We start from the raw sequence: 14,248 nt of genomic DNA on the forward strand, positions 1-14,248 counted from the left end.
CGGGTCTCGTCCAAGTTTGCCCGGGTTTGGCCGGGCTGTTGCCACAGCCGGTCTTTTATTAAACTTGGACCGGTCTAGCGACCGAGTCCTAGGTCGACCACCGGGCCGGGCCGGGCCGGGTTTAATAACACTGATCTAAGAAGTTTGTGACCTTGCAGCAACACACAGCTCATCTCATCGAGAAATATGAGCAACTCTTGGTGAATTATGAAGAACTTCGCCAAATGATCATGAACTTGACATCACAGAGTGGTGATACATGTGCGCCTCCTTTTTTACTGTATAATTTCGGGAACAACTAGCCTCCTCCTCCCCTTACTCTAGCTCTGCCATTGTGCTAATACCCACCAAGGGATTTACAAACGAAATGTATCTGTCAGCATTTTACATATAGTGGAAAATGCCATCATCACCGATGAATTTAGAGACGGATAACGTTTGTCGACATTTCACACAGTGTGGTGGAAATGCAACACTCACCAACGAATTTACAGACGGATAAATTCTGTCAGCATTTAATAGAGAGTGGTGGAAATGTCATACTCACCGACGAATTGACAGACAGAAACCGTCATTGGCATTTCACCAGGAGCTGAAAAATATTTGCTGGATATGTGACTATTACTGACAGAATAAATACGTCGGTATATTTGTAGCGAGATATTTTTTTTTTGGCGCACTGAGGGATTTACAAACGAAATGTATCCATTGACATTTTACGGAGAGCGAGAAATGCCACCATCACCGATGAATTTACAGACGGATAATGTTTGTTGGCATTTCACAGAGTGTGGTGGAAATGCCACACTCACCGATGAATTGACAAACAGAAACCGTCTGTCGGCATTTCACCAGGAGCTGAAAAATATTTACTGGATATGCCACTATCACCAACGGAATAAATGCATCGATATATTTCCAGCGAGAATTTTGTTTTGGCGCACATTTTCTGTCTGTGAAACCATCGGCAATAATTATTTTTTTACCAACATTGTTAACGACGAAATGCGGTATTACCAACAAAAGGGATGCCAATGAACTATTTTTGTCAGTGATGTGGTCGGTAAAAAATTACCGATGGAGTCTGAATATTACACCGAAGGATTAAATCCATCAGTAAAACTGTGAAATCTTGTAGTGTTGATAGTTGAGGAAAAGTGTTATTTTTTATGGAAAAAGAGTTATTTTTTATAAAAAAAAATTCATTCAAATTTTAAAATATGATGTTAAAATAATATGATTCTAAATATACAAGATTGATGTAGAAAGATTGGTTTTAAAATTGTTAGAAAATGAAATATAATCTCATATATAAATTGGTCGAAAAGATTCCTTATTTATCAATAAAAAATTAAAATAAATATTATAACTTCACTTTCTCCTAATAATAAAAAACAAAAAAACAAAAACTGACACCTAACAATAATGCAATCAATTACCGTTTTTGTTTTTTGTTCTTCTCCGAGTAGGAGGACGTGTTTTCATCGCCAATCATTTAAAACTCATGGTCAGAACTGCAAGACATTTATAAATAAATAAATAAAACCGTATACATCGTTATGCACTCCACATCTGTGTGGATATATTACAGTATACCGAAACGTAACAAGTCCATAATCCTAGCTCTAGCTCAAGCTCAAGGCTCTGTCTTCAATGGCCAATGCAATCTCCCCTCCTAATTTATATGACAAAGTTGCTCTTAAATACCCTATACATAGAGCCTTTGATATTACAATCTTGGTTCTTCTCATATCTCTCCTTGTTTATCGTCTCCTCTATATCAGAAACCATGGATTTGCTTGGCTTCTCGCTCTCCTTTGCGAGTCATGTTTTACCTTCACTTGGGTCGTCACTGTCAGTAGCAAATGGAATCCAGTGGAGTACAAAACATACCCAGAACGCCTTTCACAAAAGTAACACTCTTTTTCATGTAGAAACAGTACCGTGCAATTTTTAATTATAATAATATAAGAATTGATTCGTTTGAGTCACTTCCTTTCATGCATATACATTGCCTCGTGTTCTGAACTCTGTTGCTGTCAAATGTTTTTCCTTCACCAATTAACAGGATACAAGAGCTGCCTCCTGTGGATATATTTGTTACAACAGCAGACCCGGTGCTAGAACCGCCGATACTCACTGTAAACACCGTCATATCCTTATTGGCAGTCGACTATCCAGCCGATAAACTAGCCTGCTATGTATCGGATGACGGTTGCTCCCCTACCACCTACTATTCTCTTGTTGAAGCATCCAAGTTTGCCAAGCTTTGGGCTCCCTTTTGCAAGAAGCATAATATTCAGGCTAGAGCTCCTTTCAGATACTTTTCTAGTGAGGTACCTCTAAACAACTCTTCGGAATTCCAGCAAGAATACAACAAGATGAAGGTAATCTTCAACTCGGGAATTAATTATTTATCTGGAATTCGTCAACTTTGCGTCAAGGTTTTTTTCCTTTTCTTTTTTAGCTCGACTATCAACACTCTGTGCAACGTACACTTGATTATATAGATTAGATATATTTTTTTTTTAATAATGACTAGTGTTTTAATACAAAACACTTATTTTAAAAAAATAAAAAATCTGCGTTATAAATAATATAAAAGAAAATAACTACATATTATGTATATATGTACAGACTACACTAAAAATAGATATGATTTTTAGAGTTTTTTGAGTTCTACACTCTCTCTGTGTATAAAATACCTATGTATTGTGTGTGTGTGTGTGTAATGTTTTCTAAATTGATTGAGGATAAGGTAATAAAACAAACAGGACATGTATTAACTGCGAATAGTAAAAACTAGTGTTGTTTCCATGTTTGGTAGGATGAGTACGAGGAGCTTGCTTCCAAGATTAACGATGCAGTCGAGAAATCCATCGATGGGAATATTCTAAGTGGTGATTTTGCTGCCTTCTCAAACATAGAGCGCAAAAACCATCCAACTATAATCAAGGTAAAGTCACTTCTTATTCTTATTATTATATTTTTAAAACTTGACGAATCCAAAACTAAAACCAGCCTCGATAAATAAAAAAACAAGAGTGAAAAAACTCAATATGACCCAGCAACCTGGTTAATCCGGCAAGACCCAATCAAAACTTGGTTGCAAATCTTTTAACTTTTATTTTTTTATTAAAACAATGTTATTTTGATTTTTTAAAAAAAATAATAACCCAGCTGACCCGGTCAAAACTCAAAACCTAGGTCTTGGATTGGACCTGCTACCAGATCCGGTCTTAAAACTATAGTTATTATAAATATTTTTGTCTGTGCCTTCTAATTATATATGATGATGCTCTTTTACATGGTAATTTTGTTTTTTTCTACAAGATTTCACAAATATTTCGAACTTGCCGCCGGTAATTTTTGACAAACGTTTTGTAGGTTGTGTGGGAAAATAAGGCCGGCATTTCCGATGAGTTGCCGCATTTGATTTACATATCAAGAGAGAAGAGGCCAAAGCATCCACATCATTATAAAGCAGGTGCAATGAATGTGCTCGTAAGTAAAAACTGTTCTACACTATAAAGTATAGTACTTATATAGTATTGTTTTTATAAATAAAGATATAGCGACACAAACTCTTAATCCAAATTCTTCATACAGTCACGAGAATAAATCTCTCTTTTCAAGGAAGTTATATATTCGAGGTTGGATTTTATTATTTAAAAAATAAAATAATAATTTATTATTATTGTTGTTGTTGTAGTATTATTATAAATTTGACAAAATACAATAACAAGCATTGATAAAAAAAAAAAAAATCATCATTAGTTTATGGTGAATTTTTTTCGATGAACTTATTCTTTATCACTATATTATTTAGTAAACAACAACGAAAATATTCAGTCAGTAAATATCGAGAGAATTACAATAAAAAAAAATATATGATAACGTGTAATTTTAATCATTGGCTTTATTAACGGAATTAACCCAATAATAAAATTTATATATAGATATATCGATGAAAATAATTATTAATTTTTATCAAAAGAAAAAAAAAGGATAAGATATGCAATAATGAATTTACACACTTAGATTATTTTTTTAATTCAATTAAAAAAAGTTCAACACATTATTTTTCTAATTTGATTATTGTACTTATTGTTTTATTGGATTTTCATCTCTTTTTTTGGGTTAATTTTCTAATTTATATACGTAAGAAATTGGAACGTCTCAAGAGTTTGGATCACTCGAATATCGTGATCATATTTTTATTGCACTAGTTCATCATACAATATATTAAACCCCAGCATGTAATTAATATTATTAATTAACTTTATGGTTTAATACGGTTAGAATTTAATTAATTTTGTTGTTGTATGATGAACAGACTAGAGTCTCTGGAATGATGACAAATGCCCCATTCATGTTAAACCTAGACTGCGATATGTTTGTTAACAATCCAAAGATTGTTCGCCATGCAATGTGTCTGTTGCTTGGTTCCAGAGACGAAAGGGAAAGTGGGTTTGTTCAGTGCCCTCAATATTTCTACGACGGACTCAAGGATGATCCATTTGGGAACCAGTTCGAGGTTTTGCACAAAGTAAGTGCGTCCATAATCCTATATGTTAAAATTAATTACAGAACTTTTCTCTTTACTTTATTGTTAAATTAATAAATCATAGTTATATAGGTTGACCCGGGTCAACTCAAATAAACCCGGAAAATTTTTAAAAATATATTTGAAGTTTTTTAATATTTCATATAAAATAATTCAAAAATAATTCAAGTGAATATAAGCTATACATATTATAAACAATAAAATTTAAAAGGATTTTTGTTCCATATTAAAAATATACTATATTAGTATGATATTCTTTTAAGTTGAAGTATTTAAATTAAAAAGATTTTTGATCCCATATTAAAAAAACATAATTTTTTTCTTGTGAACATAGAGTATATATACTAAAAGACTTCAAATCCAACATTTAAAAAAAAAATCAGGTCTCAACTGAGTTTTGCCGGATCACCAGGGTCACGGGTTAACCCGGCAAGTCAATCGAGTTTTTACTCATCCAGGTCTTTTGTCTTACCCGAACCAATCCAGTCATCGGGTCGACCCGGTCCCGGTTCAACCCGCCGAGCCAGGCAGGTTCGGATTTAATAATTATATAATAAATTTCTCAATTTATTATTTTTTAACATTTAAATATTTGAATTCTTAAATGATCATTGCTGTGATATCATGTAAAAAAAATACTAATCTAAAAAATTTAAATCTTTAAATAAGAATTGAGCAGTAATGGTTTTATATTATTATATTTACGAAGAGAGTATTATTTAATTAAATTTCAATGTTTAAATTAGTACTAATTCATTATGCTGTTTTGGTTATATCTTAATTATTAATTAGTATATAGGGAGCGGAATAGTTGGAATTCAAGGACCTTTCTACGGCGGAACAGGATGTTTTCACAGGCGTAAAGTCATATATGGTTCATGTCCCCGTGATGTAGGAATTCAAGCAAAAAGTCTCACTTCTGTTCATGGTAATGCTGACATCGCTGGGGACGCAGTGTAAATTTTTAAAAAAATTTAAATTTTTTATTATTATTATTAAAATTTAATATAATTTATATGTTTTGCATTGTTTTGATATGTTAATATTAAAAATAATTTTTAAAAAATAAAAAAAAACATTGACATATTTTTTAACGTAAAAAGTTATTTGAAAAGTAAACACTACCATACTGCTAAAGATATATATAAATTTGTTATTTTTTTTTTTTTCCCTCCTCTTGCAACGATCACCACATCCTCTCTTCTCGTGTTTGTGTAACAAATTTTCTTTTTCTTTTTTCTTTTTTCTTTTTTCTGAATTAACAAGGTGATTTAACGGAGAAGGAGCAGCTGAAAATATTTGGCAATTCAAAGGAGTTCGTCAGATCAGCTGCTCAGGCATTACAAGGAAAGGCAAACATGAGTCCTCAAATTCTTCCAAACTTAATTGAGGCAGCACATCGAATCGCTGGCTGTGGCTACGAGTATGGTACTGGCTGGGGTAAAGAGGTAAGAGCGAACACTAATTGAGGGCTTAATTGCTAAAAAATTGTCATTCACTCTTTGGAAATTTCTCCCTTTTCATCTCATGTCCGGAATGCTGTCAAGAATATTGTGATCATGCTTGTAAAATATGCACCTCTGAATTCAGATAAATGATTAGGATTTTCATACAGTGGATTAGTTATTCTACATATTGGGTTGTCTTAAATTGGGAGCTCAAGTTTTAAAAAAATAATCATGTACTTAGTTCATACAATTAAAAACTAAAATTGTCATATTTTAGGAAAGTCTTATTTTATTAATGTTTCTATTCTCTATATTTTGGTGGCTAAAGAGAGGAGAAAACAAGTGTGTTTTGGATTACTTCAGAATTTTTTATGAGATCAATTTTGTGTAATACTTTGTAATATCTCACTTTCTCATAATGAATTTCTATGATCATCTCACCCATTGAGTAGGCCTAATAAGTTGTCGAACCACGTAAATTTTGTGTGTGCTCTTGTCTGATTGATTATGCTTTTCTTTTATATTTCTCTACTTGCCAATAAATTTGAGATTTTAAGGTTGTTTCCACTATAAACTGGTATCAGAGTTTGTCTGGTTATCAATTAACTTTTGAGATGGTGACAAGAGGAACATCGGTTGTGAAGTTTGATGTAAATAAATTTAATGGTAATAATGACTTTAATATGTGGTGTATTAACCTATGCGCTTTGTTAGTTCAACAAAGTTTTTTTAAGACACTGAAAAGTATAGATAATTTGCCTAAGGAGGTGAATGATGAAGAGAAAGAAGATCTCATGCAATGGGCACATAGTGTTATTCATCTTTGTTAGTTTGTCTGATGAGGTTATGAGAGACATTGCTAAGGATACTAGATCTTTTTGATTTACGACAAAGTCAATAACTCTTTAGATGACCAAATCTCTTATAAACAAATTGTATTTGAAGCAGTTGTGCACTCTCCGGATTAAAAAAGGTATTCCCATTACAAATCATTTTGATGAATTCAATAGAGTTAGATTTGTGAAATATTGATGTTGTGGTTGAAGATGAGGACCGAGCTTTGATTTTATTGTGTTCATTACCTTTATCTTTCTTTATCTTATAATCATTATATTGATACTTTTTTTTTGTATGAAAATGATAGTCTTAGTTTAAAAGATGTCAAAGCTTTCTTAAATTTTATAAAGTTCAAAAAAGCAAGTGTCAGAGAGTCATAATGATTATCATGTAGAGGGCTTGATTATGAGGGGTATAACAAATAATAAAGGTTTGGGTAGTAAATGCAAGTTTAAATCAAAATCGAAGTCTAGAAAAATTACATGTTTGAATGTTATAAAGTATGATACTTTAGGAAGAACTGTTATAACCAAAAACATAAGAAAAAGGAGGAGGAAACCTTTAATGCTAAAAATCTTATTAGTGAAGGGGAATTTTTTTATGATACTAAAAGTGTTCTTTTTGTGTCCGTCAGTAACTCGGGTAATTGGTGGATTTTTTATTTAGGTTACACATTTTATATTTATCATAATATAAGTTGATTTGACATTTATAAAGTTATAAATTATACTATTTTACTAGGAAACAACAAATAAATTTTTGTTGTTGATGTGATTACAATTCAAATTAGGATATATGATGGTGTTCTCTCTAATTGGGAAGCATAGTTGTTTTTTAGGAATGTTTACTATGATTGTTTTGTTTGATTTAGAGCTTGAGCAATTGGATCTTAAAACACCTTTCTACATGGTAAGCTAGAATAGATGATCTATATGCATCAATTGGAGGGTTCCATTACTTAAGGTAAGAAAGATCATATATGCTTATTGAAGAAGTCATTGTCTAACGTGAAGTAGTCACCAAGGAAATTGTATAAATAGACGATGAAATGGATACTTTGTTATAGTTTCTCATGTGAATTTTTTTTATTTTCTTGCACATGGAGTAGGTCTAAGTTGTCGAACCATGTAAATTATATGTGTGCTCTTTTATGATTGATCATGTTTGTTTTTTATATTATTCTACTTGCAAATTGGTTTCAGATTTTATGGTTGTTTCCATTACACATTCAAATATATAATGGAGGACTTAATTGATTTTAAATAATTACCTGGGGGGTCAACTCACCTTTCTTCATTGTTCATATGAACATGAAAGAATGTGGTTTTATTTTGCATTTCCCTCCTCTTTTTTATTTTTGTTATTCTTTTTTTAATTTCATCATTCAGCATTTGTTTAATTTTAAATTTGGTTTCATAACATGTTTTGGTTTGCTTTATATAAGATTATCATAGTCTCAAATAAATATCTCGCTAATTGGTTTGTGCTCGACTTTTTAAGCATTTATTTTTGTAATCATAGCATTACATAAGAAATAGTTTTTTTAAAAAAAAAAAAACCAAAGTTCTTAAACCCAAGTCCATCACTCAAATCCTGAATTTGACGGGTTAAGCCGCGAAGCCTAAATCAATCAAATATGTCATATCTTAATATTTAAAAAAAAAAAAGATTATCTTGAAATATTTTTTTAAAAGTCAAACAATGTATTTTACTGATTTGAGGTTGTTTTTGGAGTTGTTAAATTGACTATGACATATTGGAATAACTTTTACAAGATTTAATTTTAACTTTATATTGACAAAAAATAAAATCAAGAGGTTTTAAGGTTAATTCATTAGACAAGTTTAATAATAATATTAACTATTACATGAATATTTTTGCTTACATTCAATTTTTTGAATCAAGCTGCAAGTGTAACGCTGCCCTGTAAACTATTATGATGAGATATCAATTTCAAGTTGTATCCTTATATTCAATTCTTTGATATTCTACTCTAAAAAAAAATATATATATTCATTGCAAGTATGTGCGTGTATATATTTGATTGATCGATCGTGGCAAGTTTTATCCCAGGTGGGTTGGCAATATGGATCCGCAACAGAAGACATCCTCACCGGATTAAAAATCCATGCACGGGGTTGGAGGTCCGTTCTTTGCTCGCCGGATCCTCGAGCCTTTCTGGGGTGTGTTCCACGGGTTGGACCCATCTCGATGACCCAACAAAAGAGGTGGGCAACAGGTTTGCTTGAAATATTGATCAGCGATAGAAACCCCATTACTGCCACCCTCACCGCCAGGCTTCAATTTAGACAGTGTTTGGCATATCTCTGGATCCTTATTTGGGGGCTCCGCTCTATTCCTGAGATTTGCTATGCAGTGTTGCCAGCTTATTGTATCATCACCAACTCCAGTTTCCTGCCCAAGGTGAGCCACAAACCCTAGATGCTCCCCTTACGTTCTTTCCATGAACTTTTCAATTAAGCATTATTTCTTCTAAAACTTAAAAATGGCCGGTGAACGCAGCCCTACGAGCCAGCCATGTATATCCATGTGGCCCTTTTCCTGAGTTATGTCATTTACGGTCTGTTAGAGTACCTTGAAACTGGATTGTCAATCCGTGCATGGTGGAATAACCAAAGGATGGCAAGAATGAATGCAACAAATGCGTGGTTCTTCGGAGTTATAAGTGTATTCTTGAAGATTTTGGGAATTTCAGGGACAGTTTTTGAAATTACACAGAAAGACCAATCTTCAGACAATGGTGGCGATGAAGGCAGGTTCACCTTCGATGCTTCACCGATATTTGTGCCTGGGACAACCATTCTGCTGCTGCAATTGACGGCATTCGTCATGGGCTTTGGAGGCATGCAATTACCATCCGTTGACGATGCCTCAGGGCTGGGAGAGATGTTGTGTAGCGTATTGGTGGTAATTTGCTTCTGGCCATTTGTGAAGGGGCTGTTTGGCAAGGGAAAATATGGGATTCCTCTATCCACAATATGCAAGTCATCTCTTCTGTCATTATCTTTTGTGTACTTGGTCACTAGTTCTTCGATGGGTCAGCTCTAATGACTTCAGCTGATGATCTTCGAACCTGATAATCACTTGGATTTGGTTGATGTCTTTTGATACCTTTATCTGTTTGATTTTGTTGATCCCTTTACCGTTTATATAAATAAGTGAAGGAAGAGGACTCTTCTTCTTCTTCCTTTCATCTTCTTTTTCTTGTTTTTAATCTCTTCATTTAATAAACTTTTACTTATTTTAAATTTATCTTCATTAATATTTTAGTTTACTTTCTATAAAGTTATTATAATCTCAAACAAACATTTTGTCATTTAATTTATGGTTGATTTATACTCATTTTACTAGCATTTATTTTTATTATCGTATAATTAAATAAAAAGAAGTTTTTTTAAATAAAACAAAGTTCTTAAGTCCAATAAAGTTCATAATCTGGATTGTATAGTTGACAGGTTAAGCCACGAAATTTGGATTAATTTAATATGTCACAATCTCAAATCTTCTTAAAAAAATTTTAAAAGTTAAATCATGATTTTTACTGGCCGTCCAAGTTGATTCTGAATCTGTCAAGTCGATAGAGTCACGTCAAAACAACTCCCACTCAATTTAATTTTAACCATGGCCCAGGAAAGAAGTTAGGTTAAAAAGTTTTAAGGTTGACCTACTAGGCCAGATTTAGTTCTCCTATAACATTGACACCAACACCAAGTGTTATACCAAGTCGAGCATATGCTACTACCCCAAATCCTATTGTACCAAGTTATATGCTTACGACACCAAGTCCTAGTAATTGTAGTAATAAAAAAAAAATTAGAATTTATCCTGCAGCCCAGACACTGTTCAGTGTTCAGCCCATATCTCGAGTTCTAGAAGTTCAAATGAGCTCATTCTTATTTTATTGAAAAGATGAGACAAATACCCAGAACTTTTATGAAGATTGTCTGTTCAATTTCTGACGTTAGCAATGACGTTTGGTTCAAACAAGAGGATAATGGTTGTCACTAGGTCAAGAAGTTGTCACTCACTCAATAATTAGTTATCAAATCAATAGTTCTGAATTTTAGCCTATAAAAGGAGATATTTGTCATATATTTAGACATCTTGGTTTTCAAATCAAGATCTTGCTCTTGCTCTCTCTCTTTGTATTTTATAATGTTCAAGTTTTATTTTATGTTATATTAATCTCTTGTTTATGTTTTTCATCTCCTTTACTATACTTAGTTCACTTATATCATGTTTATGTTCTTATATTGTTTATTTATATTTTTCTTCTTCATAATGTTTAGCTAAGTTAATTTTGTCAAGGTGAAAAGGGTACACTAACAGTGTAAGAATAAGTATAATATAAACTCAACATGGACTTTAATATTTGATACTAACATGTTCTGTATTTGTTATCTTACTCGCTCTTAATACCTTGTTTTTAAAATATTTAATCTAGACTTGTGTTGTACAACCCTTGGTACAACAAATACTTGGCACTTTCATAACCTACTGTATAGTATAACCGACACTTGTGCTATGAAAGGAACTTGATTTGTTGTTAACATAAGTTATCACCATAAATACCTGACTACATTTACAATATTTGCATTACTCAAATAAAATAATTAATATAATCATGTTAATAATTTATAATCCGATTGGAACCTCCTTTGTGTGTAGTTTCCAGTTGAGTTATAAAAAGTGTTTATACTATAATTATTTGAAATACCATTAGTGGATCCTCTAACCTTAACAATTGATCTATCCTTGTTTAATCCTTACATCAATATCACATCTCAAAAGTTCTCTTTAACTCCTTTTTCATTTATTGTTTATAACTTTATATAGTTCACATCCCTGTGGTTTGACCCCGGTCTTGCCGAGTTATTTATTACTTTGATATTCCTGCACTTGGGATAAGACATTAATCTTTTGATCGTGTCAAGTTTTTATATGATTAGTACTTAAAAGTGCATTTTCATTAAGGTTTTAAATCATCATATTGCACTTAAAGTATCATTAAATTCCTTAAATTAAGCATGTTTTATAATACCAAGTCTTATAACATAAGATATCTTTAATTTATGGTAAATGCTCATTTTGAATGCAGGCATATCTCATAATTTAAAAAATTGATTAATGTGTTTAACTATTGAAAGTGAAAAGACAGAGATGGCTAAGCTTAAAGAAGAGATGCTGGTTTAATTCAAACTAAAACATTATTTGGTTATTGGATCGTAACTAGAACTGTAGAACATGGATTTAAGTCTAGTTTATATGGATGGAAAGCTAAGACATATGCCTAAAACGTTCATGAAGATACAAGACTTAAAATGGTTGTTTTCAAGTTCAAATTGTAGCAACAAAAGAGAAGTCAGAATCTGTTCTGCAGCCCATATAATGTTCAGTGTGCAATCCATATCTCAAGTTCTAGAAGTTCAAATGAGCTCATTCGTATTTTGTTTGAAAGCTGAGCCAAATGTGAAAAACTTTCATGAAGACTATCTGTTTAAATTCTGATGTTAGAAATGACGTTTTATTCAGACAAGAAAATAACGATTGTCACCAGGTCAAGAAGTAGTCACTCACTCAATAATTAGTCATCAAATTAATAGTTCTGAATTTTAGCCTATAAAAAGAGGTATTTGCTATATATTTATACATCTTGGTTTTCAGATTAAGACTAATTTGAAAACCTTCTCGGCTGGTTATGACTCCTTTTGTTTCTGCCGGTTGATGGCCCCAATGTCATTAACTTCTCTAGAATTTGAAGTATTTCCTTGTTGCCTATGCTGCATGGAGGTGGGGAACGAATTGTCAAAAACAATGAGTGCCTTGCCTTCGAACATTTCATACTTCAATTTAGTTGCGTCAACTGTGTTCCAACATTCTGTTGCATACTCTTGGCTTCTGGGATGTTATTGTTAGAGAATAATATAAATCATATCTTGGGGCCTCACCTAACAGCTTAAGCTTTTGGGTTGAATTGGTTCTTTGACATGGTATCAGAGCTTTAATGACCAAGCGATCACAAGTTCGAATCTCACCATCCTCACTTATTTGATAAAATTAAGCACAATGTAATGTGGGTTTGTGCAAGTTTCAAGTCTAAAGAGCTTTCACTTAAGATGGTGTATTAGAGAATAATATAAATCATATCTTGGGGCCTCACCTAACAGCTTAAGTTTTTGAGTTGAATTGGTTCTTTGACAGTTATCATCTGTGATGCTCTGATATCAATAAAACTGACATATTTGAGAAAATATTTTCCGGAAAGATGATAACAAAGAAAATTTTAGTGGAAAGACAAAGTTGCCAACTATAAACGATGCTACTGGAAAAGTTGAAAAAGAAATCGATCTCCAGCATATTGAGCACAGAAAATTCGAGTTCAAGCAAATCTCATTTCTTGCAACTTGAAATCTGCTTTAAAGTTTAGGATAAAACTGGTCAGAACGTGTGCATGCGTTGGTCTGAGTGTTGGCGAGCGTGGTGGGAAAGCTAGCTGAAGATCCCTTCAAAAGGCTTCGAAAACCCATAATTTGGTGTTATCATAGGCTCTCAGAAAGTCCAAGGTTAGCTGCATAACTATTCCCTATAAAATATTTGCGTGCACTTGCTAGTTCAGAATCATTTATGAGTTGATTTCTTCCAAATGCAGGTCATGCTATGGGTTAAGATGTTGTCTTCCTATGATTTTAATGATGCTTCCTTCGTTGACATGTTTCGCGTATGCTTCAAGACTTGATTGACTTTCGTGATTGATTGTGTTCCATGGTGACTTGGTCGTGCATGTCTTCTGCTTCCCAAGGTTAATCCTTAACTTACAGAGGTGCATGTGCTGCATCTGTCATCCCAACATCCATCTTCCATGCCCGTAGAGAGTGCAGTCAAGGCCATTTTCTTCTCCGCATCGTGATTTTTTGGGTTGCAAGTAAAAATCATGTCTGATAAGACAGGTAGAAAAACGTTTTTGTTACACCTGAAATGTCTTTGCGGCATTGTAGCTCCGAAGCTGTAAATGACATCTTCGAAGCTCAGCCTCTCCTGTCTAGTTAGCCGCTTATATCATTCAAGACCTGCAGGAATGTCGTCAGCAGACCAAAGGCTTTTGGTTGGAGGTATAACTAGTTTGAGCATAATTACGTTTGCACAGAGTCTACAAATGGCAGTAGCGCAGAGGTAATTTGCACATTCATGTGTATAAAATACATGGTGGAATTTCAATCTGTTTCCATATAAGACATGACAACATTTTCATTAAAAATTTCATCTCTTAGCAGGGCGATCCATCTGCAATGCAACGCCTGCAACAGTTATTTCACAATGTCAGCAGCAGTACCCCTAGATTACCACCGATTGAACAGCTGAATGGGCCTATAGTCGG

At 33.0% G+C, this 14,248-nt stretch overlaps 1 protein-coding gene across 1 annotated transcript; it reads left to right on the forward strand.

The window, feature by feature from the left end:
• Positions 1–1,554: 1,554 nt before the first annotated feature.
• On the forward strand, positions 1,555–10,066 carry LOC118031989 (cellulose synthase-like protein H1). The gene is made up of 9 exons (XM_035036552.2): positions 1,555–1,913; positions 2,069–2,387; positions 2,828–2,956; positions 3,388–3,504; positions 4,337–4,549; positions 5,360–5,495; positions 5,834–6,015; positions 8,926–9,276; positions 9,376–10,066. Exons 1-9 carry the CDS (start codon positions 1,654–1,656, stop codon positions 9,919–9,921), a joined length of 2,253 nt encoding a protein of 750 aa, XP_034892443.1. The 5' UTR covers positions 1,555–1,653; the 3' UTR covers positions 9,922–10,066.
• Positions 10,067–14,248: the final 4,182 nt, after the last annotated feature.

The sequence above is a fragment of the Populus alba genome, chromosome 2 (assembly GCF_005239225.2).
Source record: "Populus alba chromosome 2, ASM523922v2, whole genome shotgun sequence".
In the NCBI taxonomy this organism is placed as follows: Eukaryota; Viridiplantae; Streptophyta; class Magnoliopsida; order Malpighiales; family Salicaceae; genus Populus; species Populus alba.

Bases quoted from the DNA above. Each gene is read 5' to 3' on its own strand.
- LOC118031989 (XM_035036552.2), top strand. From the start codon at position 1,654: ATGGCCAATGCAATCTCCCCTCCTAATTTATATGACAAAGTTGCTCTT. The intron at 3,505-4,336 runs GTAAGTAAAAAC...TATGATGAACAG, and splicing joins CAGGTGCAATGAATGTGCTC to ACTAGAGTCTCTGGAATGAT. The intron at 9,277-9,375 runs GTGAGCCACAAA...CGGTGAACGCAG, and splicing joins ACTCCAGTTTCCTGCCCAAG to CCCTACGAGCCAGCCATGTA.